This window comes from Cherax quadricarinatus, chromosome 8 (genome assembly GCF_038502225.1).
Source record: "Cherax quadricarinatus isolate ZL_2023a chromosome 8, ASM3850222v1, whole genome shotgun sequence".
NCBI classification, from domain to species: domain Eukaryota; kingdom Metazoa; phylum Arthropoda; class Malacostraca; order Decapoda; family Parastacidae; genus Cherax; species Cherax quadricarinatus.
In genome coordinates this window covers 16161275-16178994 of record NC_091299.1, presented here as the reverse complement: position 1 = coordinate 16178994, position 17720 = coordinate 16161275, and the positions used below count along the sequence as shown (strand labels likewise).

Genomic DNA, 17720 nt, shown 5'->3' with positions numbered 1-17720 from the left:
CCAGGATTCTGCAAGAGAAAGCAAGACTGAGGGACAAAGAGGGGTACCAGAGAGTATACCTCGACCGCGACAGAACACAAGAAGAAAGGACTACACTGAAAGAGAGGGTACAGAGACGCAAGGAGGAACGAGAAGCAATGAAAATGAGCAGGACCCAGACACAGGAGGAAGGGCAAACACACCCCACAGAATCTCCCACCAAAAGACTCCACCCGCGACATTCCCAACGCAACTGAGCAACCTATACTACAACCCACTCACTGTTCCCTCTGCCACCAACCCCCATATCACAAACCTCACCCCAACAGCTGTCCCTTATGGGCATTCTGACCCCACCCCCATCAACACAAACCCCACCTACACCACAGCCCCATATAGGCCCCCACCAAGGCTCTCGCTCCCCCAACCCCAATATTCTTGCATGACCACAATGATAGAAAAGAAACTAAAGGTTTGGTACACAAACGCGGATGGAATAACGAATAAACATGAGGAGTGGAATGAAAGAATCAGTGAAAAATCCCCAGACATCATAGCAGTCACAGAAACAAAACTCGCTGAGACAATAACAGACACAATCTTCCCAACAGGATATCAGATCCTGAGGAAAGATAAAAGGAGTAGAGGGGGAGGAGGGGTTGCACTGCTCATAAAACACCAATGGGGATTTGAGGAAATGGAAGGCATGGACATGATTGGAGAAAGAGACTACATTGTAGGTACAATTCAGTCCGGAGAACATAAAGTAGTCATTGGAGTGATGTATAACCCACCACAGAACTGCAGGAGGCCAAGAGAGGAGTACGAAGAAAACAACAGGGTGATGGTGGACACACTGGCTGAGGTGGCAAGAAGAGCTCACTCGAGCAGAGCAAAGTTACTGGTAATGGGCGATTTCAACCACAGGGAGATCGACTGGGAAAACCTGGAGCAACATGGGGGTCCCGAAACATGGAGAGCCAAGATGATGGATGTGGTACTTAAAAACCTCATGCATCAACATGTCAGGGACACAACCAGAGAGAGAGGGGAGGATGAGCCAGCAAGACTGGATCTTGTGTTCACCCTGAGCAGTTCAGACATTGAGGACATCACTTACGAGAGGCCCCTTGGAGCTAGCGATCATGTGGTTCTGAGTTTTGACTATATAGTACAGTTACAAGTGGAGAAGGTAACAGGAACTGAAGGGGACAGGCCAAACTATAAAAGGGGGGACTACACAGGTATGAGAAACTTCCTGCAGGAGGTTCAGTGGGACAGAGAAATGGTAGGAAAATCAGTAAACGAGATGATGGAATATGTGGCAACAAAGTGCAAGAAGGCAGAGGAAAGTTTTGTTCCCAAGGGAAACAGAAATAATAGGAAGACCAAAACGAGTCCTTGGTTTACCCGAAGGTGTAGGGAGGCAAAAACTAAGTGCAACAGAGAATGGAAAAGGTACAGGAGGCATAGGACTCAGGAAAACAAGGAGATTAGTAGAAGAGCCAGAAACGAGTATGCACAGATAAGGAGGGAGGCCCAGCGACAGTATGAAAACGACATAGCATCGAAAGTCAAATCTGACCCGAAACTGCTGTATAGCCACATTAGGAGGAAGACAACAGTCAAGGACCAGGTGATAAGGCTGAGGAAAGAAGGTGGAGAACTCACAAGAAACGATCAAGAGGTATGTGAGGAGCTCAACACGAGATTTAAGGAAGTATTTACAGTAGAGACAGGAAGGACTCTGGGGGGACAGACCAGATGGGGACACCAGCAAGGAATACACCAACAAGTGTTGGACGACATACATACAGATGAGGAGGAGGTGAAGAAACTGCTAAGGGACATCGATACCTCAAAGGCAATGGGACCGGACAACATCTCTCCGTGGGTCCTTAGAGAGGGAGCAGATATGTTGTGCGTGCCACTTACCACAATCTTCAACACATCCCTGGAAACTGGGCAACTACCTGAGGTATGGAAGACGGCAAATGTAGTTCCCATTTTCAAAAAAGGAAACAGAAAAGAGGCACTAAACTATAGACCTGTGTCATTGACGTGTATAGTATGCAAAATTATGGAGAAGATTATCAGGAGAAGAGTGGTGGAGCACCTGGAACGGAACAGGAGTATAAATGCCAACCAGCACGGATTCACGGAAGGCAAATCCTGTGTCACAAACCTTCTGGAGTTTTATGATAAAATAACAGAAGTAAGACAAGAGAGAGAGGGGTGGGTTGATTGCATCTTCTTGGACTGCAAGAAGGCCTTTGACACAGTTCCTCACAAGAGATTAGTGCAGAAGCTAGAGCATCAGGCGCATATAACAGGAAGGGCACTGCAATGGATCAGAGAATACCTGACAGGGAGGCAAAAACGAGTCATGGTACGTAATGATGTATCACAGTGGGCACCTGTGACGAGCGGGGTCCCACAGGGGTCGGTCCTAGGACCAGTGCTATTTTTGGTATATGTTTACCTGGAGAGAGTTTTGGGGGTCAACGCCCCCACGGCCCGGTCTGTGACCAGGCCTCCTGGTGGATCAGCGCCTGATCAACCAGGCTGTTGCTGCTGGCTGCACGCAAACCAACGTACGAGCCACAGCCCGGCTGATCAGGAACTGCCTTTAGGTGCTTGTCCAGTGCCAGCTTGAAGACTGCCAGGGGTCTGTTGGTAATCCCCCTTATGTGTGCTGGGAGGCAGTTGAACAGTCTCGGTCCCCTGACACTTATTGTATGGTCTCTTAACGTGCTAGTGACACCCCTGCTTTTCATTGGGGGGATGGTGCATCGTCTGCCAAGTCTTTTGCTTTCGTAGTGAGTGATTTTCGTGTGCAAGTTCGGTACTAGTCCCTCTAGGATTTTCCAGGTGTATATAATCATGTATCTCTCCCTCCTGCGTTCCAGGGAATACAGGTTTAGAAACCTCAAGCGCTCCCAGTAATTGAGGTGTTTTATCTCCGTTATGCGCGCCGTGAAAGTTCTCTGTACATTTTCTAGGTCGGCAATTTCACCTGCCTTGAAAGGTACTGTTAGAGTGCAGCAATATTCCAGCCTAGATAGAACAAGTGACCTGAAGAGTGTCATCATGGGCTTGGCCTCCCTAGTTTTGAAGGTTCTCATTATCCATCCTGTCATTTTTCTAGCAGATGCGATTGATACAATGTTATGGTCCTTGAAGGTGAGATCCTCCGACATAATCACTCCCAGGTCTTTGACGTTGGTGTTTCGCTCTATTTTGTGGCCAGAATTTGTTTTGTACTCTGATGAAGATTTAATTTCCTCATGTTTACCATATCTGAGTAATTGAAATTTCTCATCGTTGAACTTCATATTGTTTTCTGCAGCCCACTGAAAGATTTGGTTGATGTCCGCCTGGAGCCTTGCAGTGTCTGCAATGGAAGACACTGTCATGCAGATTCGGGTGTCATCTGCAAAGGAAGACACGGTGCTGTGGCTGACATCCTTGTCTATGTCGGATATGAGGATGAGGAACAAGATGGGAGCTAGTACTGTGCCTTGTGGAACAGAGCTTTTCACCGTAGCTGCCTCGGACTTTACTCTGTTGACGACTACTCTCTGTGTTCTGTTAGTGAGGAAATTATAGATCCATCGACCAACTTTTCCTGTTATTCCTTTAGCGCGCATTTTGTGCGCTATTACGCCATGGTCACACTTGTCGAAGGCTTTTGCAAAGTCTGTATATATTACATCTGCATTCTTTTTGTCTTCTAGTGCATTTAGGACCTTGTCGTAGTGATCCAGTAGTTGAGACAGACAGGAGCGACCTGTTCTAAACCCATGTTGCCCTGGGTTGTGTAACTGATGGGTTTCTAGATGGGTGGTGATCTTGCTTCTTAGGACCCTTTCAAAGATTTTTATGATATGGGATGTTAGTGCTATTGGTCTGTAGTTCTTTGCTGTTGCTTTACTGCCCCCTTTGTGGAGTGGGGCTATGTCTGTTGTTTTTAGTAACTGAGGGACGACCCCCGTGTCCATGCTCCCTCTCCATAGGATGGAAAAGGCTCGTGATAGGGGCTTCTTGCAGTTCTTGATGAACACAGAGTTCCATGAGTCTGGCCCTGGGGCAGAGTGCATGGGCATGTCATTTATCGCCTGTTCGAAGTCATTTGGCGTCAGGATAACATCGGATAGGCTTGTGTTAATCAAATTTTGTGGCTCTCTCATAAAAAATTCATTTTGATCTTCGACTCTCAGTCTGGTTAGCGGCTTGCTAAAAACTGAGTCATATTGGGACTTGAGTAGCTCACTCATTTCCTTGCTGTCATCTGTGTAGGACCCATCTTGTTTAAGTAGGGGCCCAATACTGGACGTTGTTCTCGATTTTGATTTGGCATAGGAGAAGAAATACTTTGGGTTTCTTTCGATTTCATTTATGGCTTTTAGTTCTTCCCGCGATTCCTGACTCCTAAAGGATTCTTTTAGCTTAAGTTCGATGCTTGCTATTTCTCTGACCAGTGTCTCCCTGCGCATTTCTGATATATTGACCTCTTTTAGCCGCTCTGTTATTCTTTTCCGTCGCCTGTAAAGGGAGCGCCTGTCTCTTTCTATTTTACATCTACTCCTCCTTTTTCTTAGAGGAATAAGCCTTGTGCATACATCGAGTGCCACCGAGTTAATCTGTTCTAGGCATAAGTTTGGGTCTGTGTTGCTTAGTATATCTTCCCAGCTTATATCGGTTAGGACTTGGTTTACTTGGTCCCACTTTATGTTTTTGTTATTGAAGTTGAATTTGGTGAATGCTCCCTCGTGACTAGTCTCATTTTGTCGGTCTGAGGCTCCACGCATACATGTCTGAACCTCAATTATGTTGTGATCTGAGTATATTGTTTTTGATATGGTGACATTTCTTATCAGATCATCATTGTTAGTGAAGATGAGGTCTAGTGTATTCTCCAGTCTAGTAGGCTCTATTATTTGCTGGTTTAAATTGAATTTTGTGCAGAGATTTAAAAGCTCGTGTGAGTGTGAGTTTTCATCAGAGCTGCCTCCTGGTGTTATTACTGCAACAATATTATTTGCTATATTCCTCCATTTTAGGTGCCTTAAGTTGAAATCCCCCAGGAGCAAGATGTTGGGTGCAGGAGCTGGAAGATTTTCCAGACAGTGGTCAATTTTTAACAGCTGTTCCTGGAATTGCTGGGATGTTGCATCCGGAGGCTTGTAGACTACCACAATGACTAGGTTTTGGTTCTCGACCTTTACTGCTAAAACTTCCACTACGTCATTTGAGGCATTAAGCAGTTCTGTGCAAACAAGTGACTCTGCAATGTACAGGCCAACCCCCCCCTTTTGCCTGTTCACTCTGTCACATCTGTATAGGTTGTAACCTGGGATCCATATTTCGTTGTCCAAGTGATCCTTTATGTGGGTCTCAGTGAAAGCCGCGAACATTGCCTTTGCCTCTGCAAGCAGTCCACGGATGAAAGGTATTTTGTTGTTTATTGCTGGCTTTAGACCCTGTATATTTGCAAAGAAGAATGTTATCGGACTGGTGGTATTGTGAACGACATGACGGAAGGGTTAGACTCAGAAGTGTCCCTGTTTGCAGATGATGTGAAGTTAATGAGGAGAATTAAATCTGATGAGGACCAGGCAGGACTTCAAAGAGACCTGGACAGACTGGACACCTGGTCCAGCAAATGGCTTCTCGAATTTAATCCTGCCAAATGCAAAGTCATGAAGATAGGGGAAGGGCACAGAAGACCACAGACAGAGTATAGGCTAGGTGGCCAAAGACTGCAAACCTCACTCAAGGAGAAAGATCTTGGGGTGAGTATAACACCGAGCATGTCTCCGGAAGCACACATCAATCAGATAACTGCTGCAGCATATGGGCGCCTGGCAAACCTGAGAACAGCATTCCGATACCTTAGTAAGGAATCATTCAAGACACTGTACACCGTGTATGTCAGGCCCATACTGGAGTATGCAGCACCTGTTTGGAACCCGCACTTGATAAAGCACGTCAAGAAACTAGAGAAAGTACAAAGGTTTGTGACAAGGTTAGTTCCAGAGCTAAGGGGAATGTCCTATGAAGAAAGATTAAGGGAAATCGGCCTGACGACACTGGAGGACAGGAGGGTCAGGGGAGACATGATAACGACATATAAAATACTGCATGGAATAGACAAGGTGGACAAAGACAGGATGTTCCAGGGAGGGGACACAGAAACAAGAGGCCACAATTGGAAGTTGAAGACACAAATGAGTCACAGAGATAGTAGGAAGTATTTCTTCAGTCATAGAGTTGTAAGGCAGTGGAATAGCCTAGAAAATGACGTAGTGGAGGCAGGAACCATACACAGTTTTAAGACGAGGTTTGATAAAGCTCATGGAGCGGGGAGAGAGAGGGCCTAGTAGCAACCGGTGAAGAGGCGGGGCCAGGAGCTAGGACTCGACCCCTGCAACCACAAATAGGTGAGTACAAATAGGTGAGTACACACACACACACATATCCAGACTCACACATACACTCCCCCCCCCCTCACCACCGACATCTCACTTCTTCCCCTGATCCCTCCACTCCCTCGTTCACCCTCCCCTCCCCCGTTCACCCTCCCCCTCCCCACCCCTCTCCCACATAGCCACAGTTCCTCCACTACCTCCCCCCCACACTCTGACATACACACTACTAACCTAACTTACAGAACTAATAGGTTTCCCACTCTGAGGCAATCAGGATAAAACAAAAATGGGTTGTCAGAGAGCAACAAGAAAAACCAAGGGACAGGAGGAGGATGCTGCAAAGGAAGATTGGGCAGCAGAGCTCATAAAAAGAGATCATGAATGGGAAAAGAAACAAGAAGAACTTAGCATGAGAATGGAAGAGAGGATAGATATGGAAAGCAGGAAGTGGGAGGTGCATGTCAAAGCAGCAGAGGCCAGGATACAGAGTTTAGAAGAGGAACTGAAAAATCTGAAACAGCCTAAAGAACTAAAGAACATTTTGGGATTGACAACAGAGACTGCTACCTCAGCCACAAATAAGGGGACTGTAGGGAAAGAAGGGGCACAACTGCATGGGGAAGCTTTATCAGAGGAGACTGTAGTAAATGAAAGAGCTAAGCTTTATGTGGAGGCCCTAACAGACAACAACAGAGCCCAAGGAAAGCCGAGAAGGGAAAAATGACAGGCCACTGAGCCCAAGTACATTAGCCAGTGAAACTGAAGAAAGGAAAGCTGCAGTGCAGGAAACCAAATTAAATGAGGGGATACACAGGGATACGCAGTGGGAGAATGAAAGGGTGAGGTCAGTCTTTGTGTATGGGCTCCAGGAAGTTGAAGGGGAAACATATGAAGCAAGAAAACAAGGGGAAAAAAAAGCAATTGAAAGCATCATGAAAGCAATAGGAGAAGACGACATGACCCAGCTGGAAAATTTTCGGAGAATAGGGGGGTTTGTAAAAAAAAGAACCCGGCCAGTCAAAGTGACCTTCAAGGCAGAAGTGACTCGGACCAGGATCCTGCAGGAGAAAGCATGATTAAGGGACATGCCGGCATACAGGAAGGTGTATCTCGACCGCGACAGAACACAAGAAGAAAGGCAGAAACTGAGAGAGATGGCACAAAGGCGAAAGGAGGAAAGAGAGGGGGTGGAGAAGACAGACAGGAGATCCCAGACCCAGGAAGAAGATCAAATACAGCCTCCCTCACAACTTCCTATAGAAGCCTCCCAATCAGGTCAACCCCAGTGCAACCAAACACTCTAAATCAAAACACCCATGCCACATCCAATGCCCCCACCCACTACATTACAAACTCCACCCCCACAGCAACAACCCATAGTTCCTTACCAGGTCTCCCACTTCCCCAACCCCAATATACCTCCCAAACCACAGTCTTAGAAAAGAAGTTGAAGGTGTGGTATACAAATGCAGATGGAATAACAAACAAGTATGAGGAGTGGTACGAAAGAATCAAAGAGACATCCCCAGACATAATAGCACTCACAGAAACAAAACTCACCAGAATAATAACAGATTCAATCTTTCCATCCGGATACCAAATCCTCAGGAAAGACAGAGGGAGGAGAGGGGGAGGAGGAGTTGCACTGCTCATTAAAAACCAGTGGGATTTTGAGAAAATGGAAGGAATGGATGGTATGGGCGAAAGGGACTACTTAGTAGGAACAATCCAGTCTGAGGGACATAAGGTGATAATTGCAGTAATGTACAACCCACCACAGAACTACAGGAGGCCAAGAGAAGAATACGATGAGAGCAACAGAGCAATGATCGACACACTAGCCGAGGTGGCCAGGAGAGCACACATGGGGGGAGCAAAGTTACTAATTATGGGTGATTTCAATCACAAGGAGATTGACTGGGAAAACCTGGAGCCCCATGGGGGTCCCGAAACATGGAGAGCCAAGATGATGGATGTGGTACTAGAAAACCTCATGCATCAACATGTTAGAGACACTACCAGAGAGAGAGAGGAGAGGATGAACCAGCAAGGCTGGACCTTGTCTTCACCATGAGTAGTTCGGACATCGAGAGTATCATGTATGAAAGGCCCCTGGGAGCTAGTGATCATGTGGTTCTGTGCTTCGACTACATAGTTGAGCTCCAAGTGGAGAGAGTAGCAGGAATAGGCTGGGACAAACCAAACTACAAAAGGGGAACTACTCAGGCATGAGGACCTTCCTTCAAGACATTCAGTGGGAGAGGGAACTGACAGGAAAACCAGTACAAGAAATGATGGACTATGTAGCAACAAAATGCAAGGAGGCAGAGGAGAGGTTTGTTCCCAAGGGAAACAGAAATAATGGGAAGAACAGAACGAGTCCTTGGTTCACGCAAAGGTGTAGGGAGGCAAAAACTAGGTGTACTAGAGAATGGAAAAGGTACAGAAGACAGAGAACTCAGGAAAATAAAGAAATCAGCCGAAGAGCCAGAAACAAATATGCACAGATAAGAAGGGAGGCTCAGAGACAATATGAAAATGACATAGCATCAAAAGTAAAGACTGACCCGAAGCTGTTGTACAGCCACATCAGGAGGAAAACAACAGTCAAGGACCAGGTAATCAGACTGAGGAAGGGTGATGGGGAATTCACAAGAAACGACCAAGAGGTATGTCAGATTTAAAGAGGTATTTACAGTGGAAAGCAGTAGGACTCCAGGAAATCAGAACAGGGGGGCACACCAGCAAGTGCTGGATGAGGTACATATAACCAAGGAGGAGGTGAAGAAGCTGCTATGCGAACTTGACACCTCAAAGGCGGTAAGACCAGACAACATCTCTCCATGGGTCCTTAAAGAGGGAGCAGAGATATTGTGTGAGCCATTATTAACAAAGATTTTCAACACATCATTTGAAACTGGGCAACTCCCTGAGGTATGGAAAATGGCAAATGTAGTCCCAATTTTTAAAAAGGGAGACAGACATGAGGCACTAAACTACAGACCTGTATCACTAACGTGTATAGTATGCAAGGTCATGGAGAAGATCATCAGGAGGAGAGTGGTGGGGCACCTGGAAAGAAACAAGTGTATAATTGACAACCAGCACGGTTTCAGGGAAGGAAAATCCTGTGTCACAAACCTACTGGAGTTTTATGACAAGGTGACAGAAGTAAGACAAGAGAGAGAGGGGTGGATCGACTGCATATTTTTGGACTGCAAGAAGGCCTTCGACACAGTTCCTCACAAGAGGTTACTGCAAAAGCTAGAGGATCAGGCACACATAACAGGAAAGGCACTGCAATGGATCAGAGAATACCTGACAGGGAGGCAACAACGAGTCATGGTACGCGACGAGGTGTCAGAGTGGGCGCCTGTGACAAGCGGGGTTCCACAGGGGTCAGTCCTAGGACCTGTGCTGTTCTTGGTATATGTGAACGACATAACGGAAGGGATAGACTCAGAAGTGTCCTTGTTTGCAGATGATGCAAAGTTAATGAGAAGAATCAAATCGGATGAGGATCAGGCAGGACTACAAAGAGACCTGGACAGGCTACAAGCCTGGTCCAGCAACTGGCTCCTTGAATTTAACCCTGCCAAATGCAAAGTCATGAAGATTGGGGAAGGGCAAAGAAGACCGCAGACACAATATAGTTTAGATGGCCAAAGATTGCAAACCTCACTCAAGGAAAAAGATCTGGGGGTGAGCATAACACCGAGCATATCTCCTGAGGCGCACATCAATCAGATAACTGCTGCAGCATACGGGCGCCTGGCAAACCTACGGATAGCGTTCCGATACCTCAGTAAGGATTCGTTTAAGACTCTGTATACCATTTACGTCAGGCCCATACTGGAGTATGCAGCACCAGTTTGGAATCCACACCTAGTCAAGCACGTCAAGAAATTAGAGAAAGTGCAAAGGTTTGCAACAAGACTAGTCCCAGAGCTACGGGGATTGTCCTACGAAGAAAGGTTGAGGGAAATCGGCCTGACGACGCTGGAGGACAGGAGGGTCAGGGGAGACATGATAACGACATATAAAATACTGCGCGGAATAGACAAGGTGGACAAAGACGGGATGTTCCAGAGAAGGGACACAGACACAAGAGGTCACAATTGGAAGTTGAAGACTCAGATGAATCAAAGAGATGTTAGGAAGTATTTCTTCAGTCATAGAGTAGTCAGGCCGTGGAATAGCCTAGAAAGTGACGTAGTGGAGGCGGGAACCATACATAATTTTAAGGCGAGGTATGATAGAGCTCATGGGGCAGGGAGAGGGAGGACCTAGTAGCAATCAGCGAAGAGGCGGGGCCAGGAGCTGTGACTCGACCCCTGCAACCACAAATAGGTGAGTACAAATAGGTGAGTACACTCACATGAGAGCGCACATACACACACGAGAGCGCACACACACATGAGGGCACACCAGGAGCTCGGACTCGACCCCCGCAACCTCAACTAGGTGAGTACACACACACACACATGAGGGCGCGCACACACACACATGAGGGCGCACACACACACATGACGGCGCACACACACACATAAGGGCGCACGCACGCACACACACATGAGGGCACACACACACACATGAGGGCACACACACAAACATGAGGGCACACACACACACACATGAGGGCGCACACACACACATGAGGGTGCACACACACACATAAGGGCGCACGCACGCACACACACACATGAGGGCACACACACACACATGAGGGCACACACACACACATGAGGGCACACACACAAACATGAGGGCACACACACACACATGAGGGCGCACACATACACATGAGGGTGCACACACACACATGAGGGCGCACACACACACATGAGGGCGCACGCACGCACACACATGAGGGCACACACACACATGAGGGCACACACACACACATGAGGGCACACACACGCATGAGGGCGCACACACACACATGAGGGCGCACACACACACATGAGGGCACACACACACACACACATTAGGGCACACACACACACATGAAGGCGCACGCACGCACACACATGAGGGCACACACACACACACATGAGGGCGCACACGCACACATGAAGGCGCACACACACACATGAGGGCACACACACACATGAGGGCACACACACACATATGAGGGCGCACGCACGCACACACATGAGGGCACACACACACACACACATGAGGGCGCACACACACACATGAGGGCGCACACACACACGAGGGCACACACACACATGAGGGCGCACACACACATGAGGGCACACGCACACACATGAGGGCACACACACACACATGAGGGCGCACACACACACATGAGGGCGCATGCACGCACACACATGAGGGCACACACACACAGACATGAGGGCGCACACACACACATGAGGGCGCACACACACACATGAGGGCGCACACACACACATGAGGGCGCAGCAACACGGGGACACAGTTGGAAGCTGAAGACACAGATGAATCAAAGGGATGTTAGGAAGTATTTCTTCAGCCACAGAGTAGTCAGGAAGTGGAATAGTTTGGGAAGCGATGTAGTGGAGGCAGGATCCATACATAGCTTTAAGCAGAGGTACGATAAAGCTCATGGTTCAGGGAGAGTGACCTAGTAGTGACCAGTGAAGAGGCGGGGCCAGGAGCTTGGACTCGACCCCTGCAACCTCAACTAGGTGAGTACAACTAGGTGAGTACACACACATGAGGGCACATACACACATGAGGGCGCACACACATACATGAAGGCACACGCACACACATGAGGGCACATACACACACATGAGGGCGCACACACACACATGAGGGCGCACACACACACACACACACACACATGAGGGCGCACGCACGCACACACATGAGGGCGCACACGCACACATGAGGGAGCACACACATACATGAGGGCACACACAAAGACAGGATGTTCCAGAGATTGGACACAGTAACAAGGGGACACAGTTGGAAGTTGAAGACGCAGATGAATCACAGGGATGTTAGGAAGTATTTCTTCAGCCACAGAGTAGTCAGTAAGTGGAACAGTTTGGGAAGCGATGTAGTGGAGGCAGGATCCATACATAGCTTTAAGCAGAGGTATGATAAAGCTCACGGCTCAGGGAGAGTGACCTAGTAGCGATCAGTGAAGAGGCGGGGCCAGGAGCTTGGACTCGACCCCCGCAACCTCAACTAGGTGAGTACTAGGTGAGTACACACACATGAGGGCGCACACACACACATGAGGGCACACACACACATGAGGGCACACACACATATGAGGGCGCACGCACGCACACACATGAGGGCACACACACACACATGAGGGCGCACACACACACATGAGGGCGCACACACACATGAGGGCGCACGCACACACATGAGGGCACACACACACATGAGGGCGCACGCACGCACACACATGAGGGCACACACACACACACATGAGGGCGCACGCACGCACACGCATGAGGGCACACACACACACACACACACACGAGGGCACACACACACACACACATGAGGGCGCACGCACGCACACACACGAGGGCGTACACACACGCATGAGGGCGCACACACACACACATGAGGGCGCATGCACCCACACACACACATGAGGGCGAACGCACGCACACACATGAGGGCACACACACACACATGAGGGAACACACACACACACATGAGGGCGCAAACACACACATGAGGGCGCACACACACACATGAGGGCACATACACACACATGAGGGCGCGCACACACATACATGAGGGCGCACGCACACACATGAGGGCACATACACACACATGAGGGCGCACTCACATATATGAGGGCGCACACACACACACACACACATGAGGGCGCACGCACGCACACACACATGAGGGCGCACACACACACACACAAGGGAACACACGCACACATGAGGGCACACACACACACACACACACATGAGGGAACACATACACACATTAGGGCACATACACACATACATGAGGGCGCACGCACATACATGAGGGCACACGCACATACATGAGGGCGCACACACACACACACATGAGGGAACACACGCACACATGAGGGCACACACACACACACACATGAGGGCACACACACACACACATGAAGGAACATACACACACATTAGGGCACATACACATACATGAGGGCGCACGCACATACATGAGGGCGCACGCACATACATGAGGGCGCACGCACATACATGAGGGCGCACGCACGCACACACACACAACGTGATCCTGTTCTGGTGGAAATAAATTATATAGTGAAATATAACTTAGGAGATGAGAAAGAAATTCAAAAAGAGAAACAACTAGATTATAAGAGAAAAATTACAATAATTTAATACAGTATTTGAGAGAAATTAAATTAAGAATATTTTGGAAGGGAGAGACAAAAATGTGTACGAAACATTATATAATATATATAAAAATGGAATTAAACGATTTCTTCCAAATAAGAATATAAGACAATAAAGAATGGTGTAAAGAAAGGTATTGAAGAAGAATGGGAATAGAGAAAGTTCTTGAAATAAATATACGAAGCCAGACAGTCCATTATTATTATTATTATAATCAAGGGGGAAGCGCTAAACCCGGAGGATTATACAGCGCCTGGGGGGGGATGTGGAAGGCATTCAGGCTTAATTTGGGGAACTGGAGCACAGATCCAATTCCCTAAATCAAGAGCCCCTCACCAACATCAAGGAACCTTCCTTGAGGGGACCAGACAGTCCAGAAAATTATCAATCATGACTATAAACAGTAGACAGTAGTAAGGCAGAACCAACCTTTTATTGATGACTGTAAAATGTAAACTAAATATTACAAACAAAATGCAAAGAATAAAAGGCAGTTGCAAAAAAAAAATGGCTTGAGGTAGAGCAGGAAATGTGTGAGGTATTGATAAGAGTTTCAGTCTTCACTAAACAATATATTGTTTATGTAGTTTTTAATTCCATATAGATAAGTGAATTGGAAGATAATGAAATAATTAAAGAAGTATATAAAGGTAACAGGGAAGACCCTCTCAATTATAGGCGGTTACACTGACGTGTTAGAAAATTATTGCAAAAAAACGTTAGAAAAAATGGATTTAACATTTAAAGAATAATAACATACTAACTAGTAAGTAATATGGGTTTTGGTCCGCACGTTCATGTATATCAGATGTGTTATTATTGCAGAGTTATGGACATTATCCAGGAAAAAAAATGAATGGCAGATAGACTTAAATAAAGTTTTTGACAGAGTTCCCCATGAAAGACTAATTAAGAAAATACAAAATATATGAGGAATTAAAGGTAAATTATTACAATAGATGAGATAGTTATAAGAGGAGAAATGTCTACATGGGTGGATGTCACAAGTGGGGTGCCACAAGGGTCTGCACTTGCCCCAGTAATGTTTCTAATTTATATACATGACTTACCAGAAGGAATACATATCTATATGAACATATTTGCAGATGATGCAAACATTTCATGTAAAATTAATAATGAAATTTGCTGTGAATCTTAACAAGATCTGGACACACTAGGCAGATAAGATAAAAGATTTGGTTTGAATTTTTAACCCCTGAGGGTTAGCCACCCAGGATAACCCAAGAAAGTCAGTGCGTCATCGAGGGACTGTTTGTTTTATTTCCATTCGAGGATGAGACCCACACTAGTCGACTAACACCCAGGCACCTACTTGCATGCTAGTTTCAATGACATCAAGTGTAAGGAAACACACCTAATGTCTCCACCTTTGCCGGGGGTCGAACCACGGACACTCAGTATGTGAGGTGAGAGTGTTGTTACCAGGCCACGGGACACAACAGATATATGTTGGAATTTAAAGTAGGTAAATGTAATAAAAATGAGAGACAGTGAAATCAAGCCACATGAAGAATGCAGACTGTGACAAAGTATTGAAAGCATCAAGTATAGGAAGGGATCAAAAAGTAATTATTAATAAAAAGAAAGTTATTAAAAATCATAAAAATGAAACTATGAGAAACTGATATGCAGCACTGACAAGGTACAACAAGCTTTCAAATATATAGATGGTGAAATGTTAAGAAATTAGTTTTCAACTTACATTAGCCCAAAAATTGGAATATGCAGCAGTTGTGTGGTATCCATACCTGAAAAAAAGTTATTAGGATTATGGGGCGTAAGATCATAAACAGAGCGAGAGGACTGACCATGAATGATGGTAACAACAGGAACTTCCAGATTAAGCAAAAGTATTGAACCTGGCTCTTTTGCATCTGTTTAAAGTGTCGACTAATGTTGTCTGCACCGTAGATATACACGAATCCTAACACCTCGAGCGTGCCCATCACCAGGCCACACACCCAGGGTACGTAGGCATCCACGGATTCCATCAGGAAAATTCCGTTCTGAGGAAAAGCGCACAGGGTGGGTTAGATAGCAGAGAGAGCAATGTGCATGAAGTTGTTTGTAATTATCTAATCAGATGAATTTCCGGATGCTGAGCCTTAATTCTTAACTAAAGTTTAGTTCTTAACTTCCTCCTGGCTAACGTGATCTGTGATTGTTCTATTAGATTTAAGAACAGATTGTAAGACTGATAAGTTTAATCTATGACTGATAATTTCCGTTGCTTCATTCCTGAGATTTATCAGTATAATGAGGGAGAGGTCGCTGGGGACTGGGGTAGACAGCGCATAGTAACAACAGAGTTCAGAATATACCATTTCCATTTCCATTTCCCTTTCATTTCCACACTGCTCTTGGTTTCTGTATGATACCTTGATAAGCTCTATTTTATTTTTACATGATTTTTTAAGCTTGTGTATCTCCAAAGGCGTCTAATTTTACATGAAATCGTTTAAAAAATTTTCCTCCACATAACTGACGTGATTACTTCTAGAGCAAATCATAGGCTCTTGGGACTTGGCGAGCCATCATCTAAATTCAAACTGAAAATTCTACAAACATTTTTACCAAGCCGTAACTCACCTTACTGATATAGGGTAAACTGATAAGGAAACCTAGGAGACAAAAAAAACATTTGCAGGCGAAGAGTCTGGTCCCGCTCCTGTATTTGACCGGCAGCAGGTCGGACACGCTGACCACTACAGTTGAGACCAACATCTTAGTGTAGTGAAGCAAAGCCTCGCACACGCCTGTGTACAACACGAAGCCTGCCAGCTGCGGCAGCTTCTGGTGACTCACAGCGAACGACGAGATGACGAAGAAGTAGCCAGGCGCTGCCGGCGAGACAAGTTAGTTTAATATGTTTATTATGCACCCCATACCCATCCTGTGGGCGGTAGTCAAAAGATTACAGAGGTACATAATTGGTCCAGGGACTGGACTCCAAAGTTTTGATAGCTGAGCAAGTTACAGAGGTAATGAACTCACAATTTACAAAGGTAATGAACTCACAATTTACAAAGGTAATGAACTCACAATTTACAAAGGTAATGAACTCCAGGTAAGTCTGGTCACAATCATGACAAGTTACAAAGGTATTTACAGATTACAGAGGTACGTAATGGGTCCAGGGACTGGGCCCCCAAAGTTTTGATAGCTGAACTAGGTACAAAGGTAATGAGCTCACAAGTTACAAAGGTAATGAATTCTGTAGAATGGTTACTTACGTTTATACATGGCGAGACAAGAGTGGATTTTTTTTTTTTGTAACATATTTGGATTTTACATGCATTCTTTAGGAAATTTTATGATTTTTTTCTGGTAATCTGTTCCAACTCCTTAGTTAATATAATAATAATAATAATAATAATAATAATAATAATAATAATAATAATAATAATAATAATAATAATAATAATAATAATAATAATAATAATAATAAAGCTGAGCAAATAGCGTCGAAACTAATAACTGTTATTATGATAATAATAACATCTTTTATTTCTACAAGTACATGTACAAGGTATACAGACCATAGCTGACGTCAGTGACATACTACTGTACAGAATTCGCTTGTTATGCATTTCGGGCAAATTAGATTAATATCGTCCCAGGATGCGACCCACACCAGTCGACTAACATCCAGGTACCCATTTTACTGATGGGTGAACAAGGACAATCGTTGTAAGGAAACACGCCCACTGTTTCTACTCTCACCGTGTGAAGCGAGAAGACTTCAACCCAGCTTCCCTCCTATGCTGCAAACACCACCACTGATAACACACGAACGACTTACACAGCCACCGCTACTCCCCAACCACCAGCACATCAAGATGACAACTCGGCCAGAGCAAAAACCCGCCCACATCTATCCTATAATTACGCCAAATGGAATGGCATAAAGTTCTACACAACA

At 45.9% G+C, this 17720-nt stretch overlaps 1 protein-coding gene across 1 annotated transcript in view; it reads right to left on the bottom strand.

The window, feature by feature from the left end:
- LOC128685386 (sodium-dependent noradrenaline transporter) overlaps window positions 1-17720 on the bottom strand; it is a 136072-nt gene that overhangs the window by 35099 nt on the left and 83253 nt on the right. The window contains exons 10-11 of the mRNA XM_053771901.2: window positions 16388-16638; window positions 15607-15804 (exon numbers count right to left, since the gene is read on the bottom strand). Coding sequence (XP_053627876.2) covers window positions 15607-15804; window positions 16388-16638 — 449 coding nt within the window. The remainder of the gene's footprint in view (window positions 1-15606; window positions 15805-16387; window positions 16639-17720) is intronic.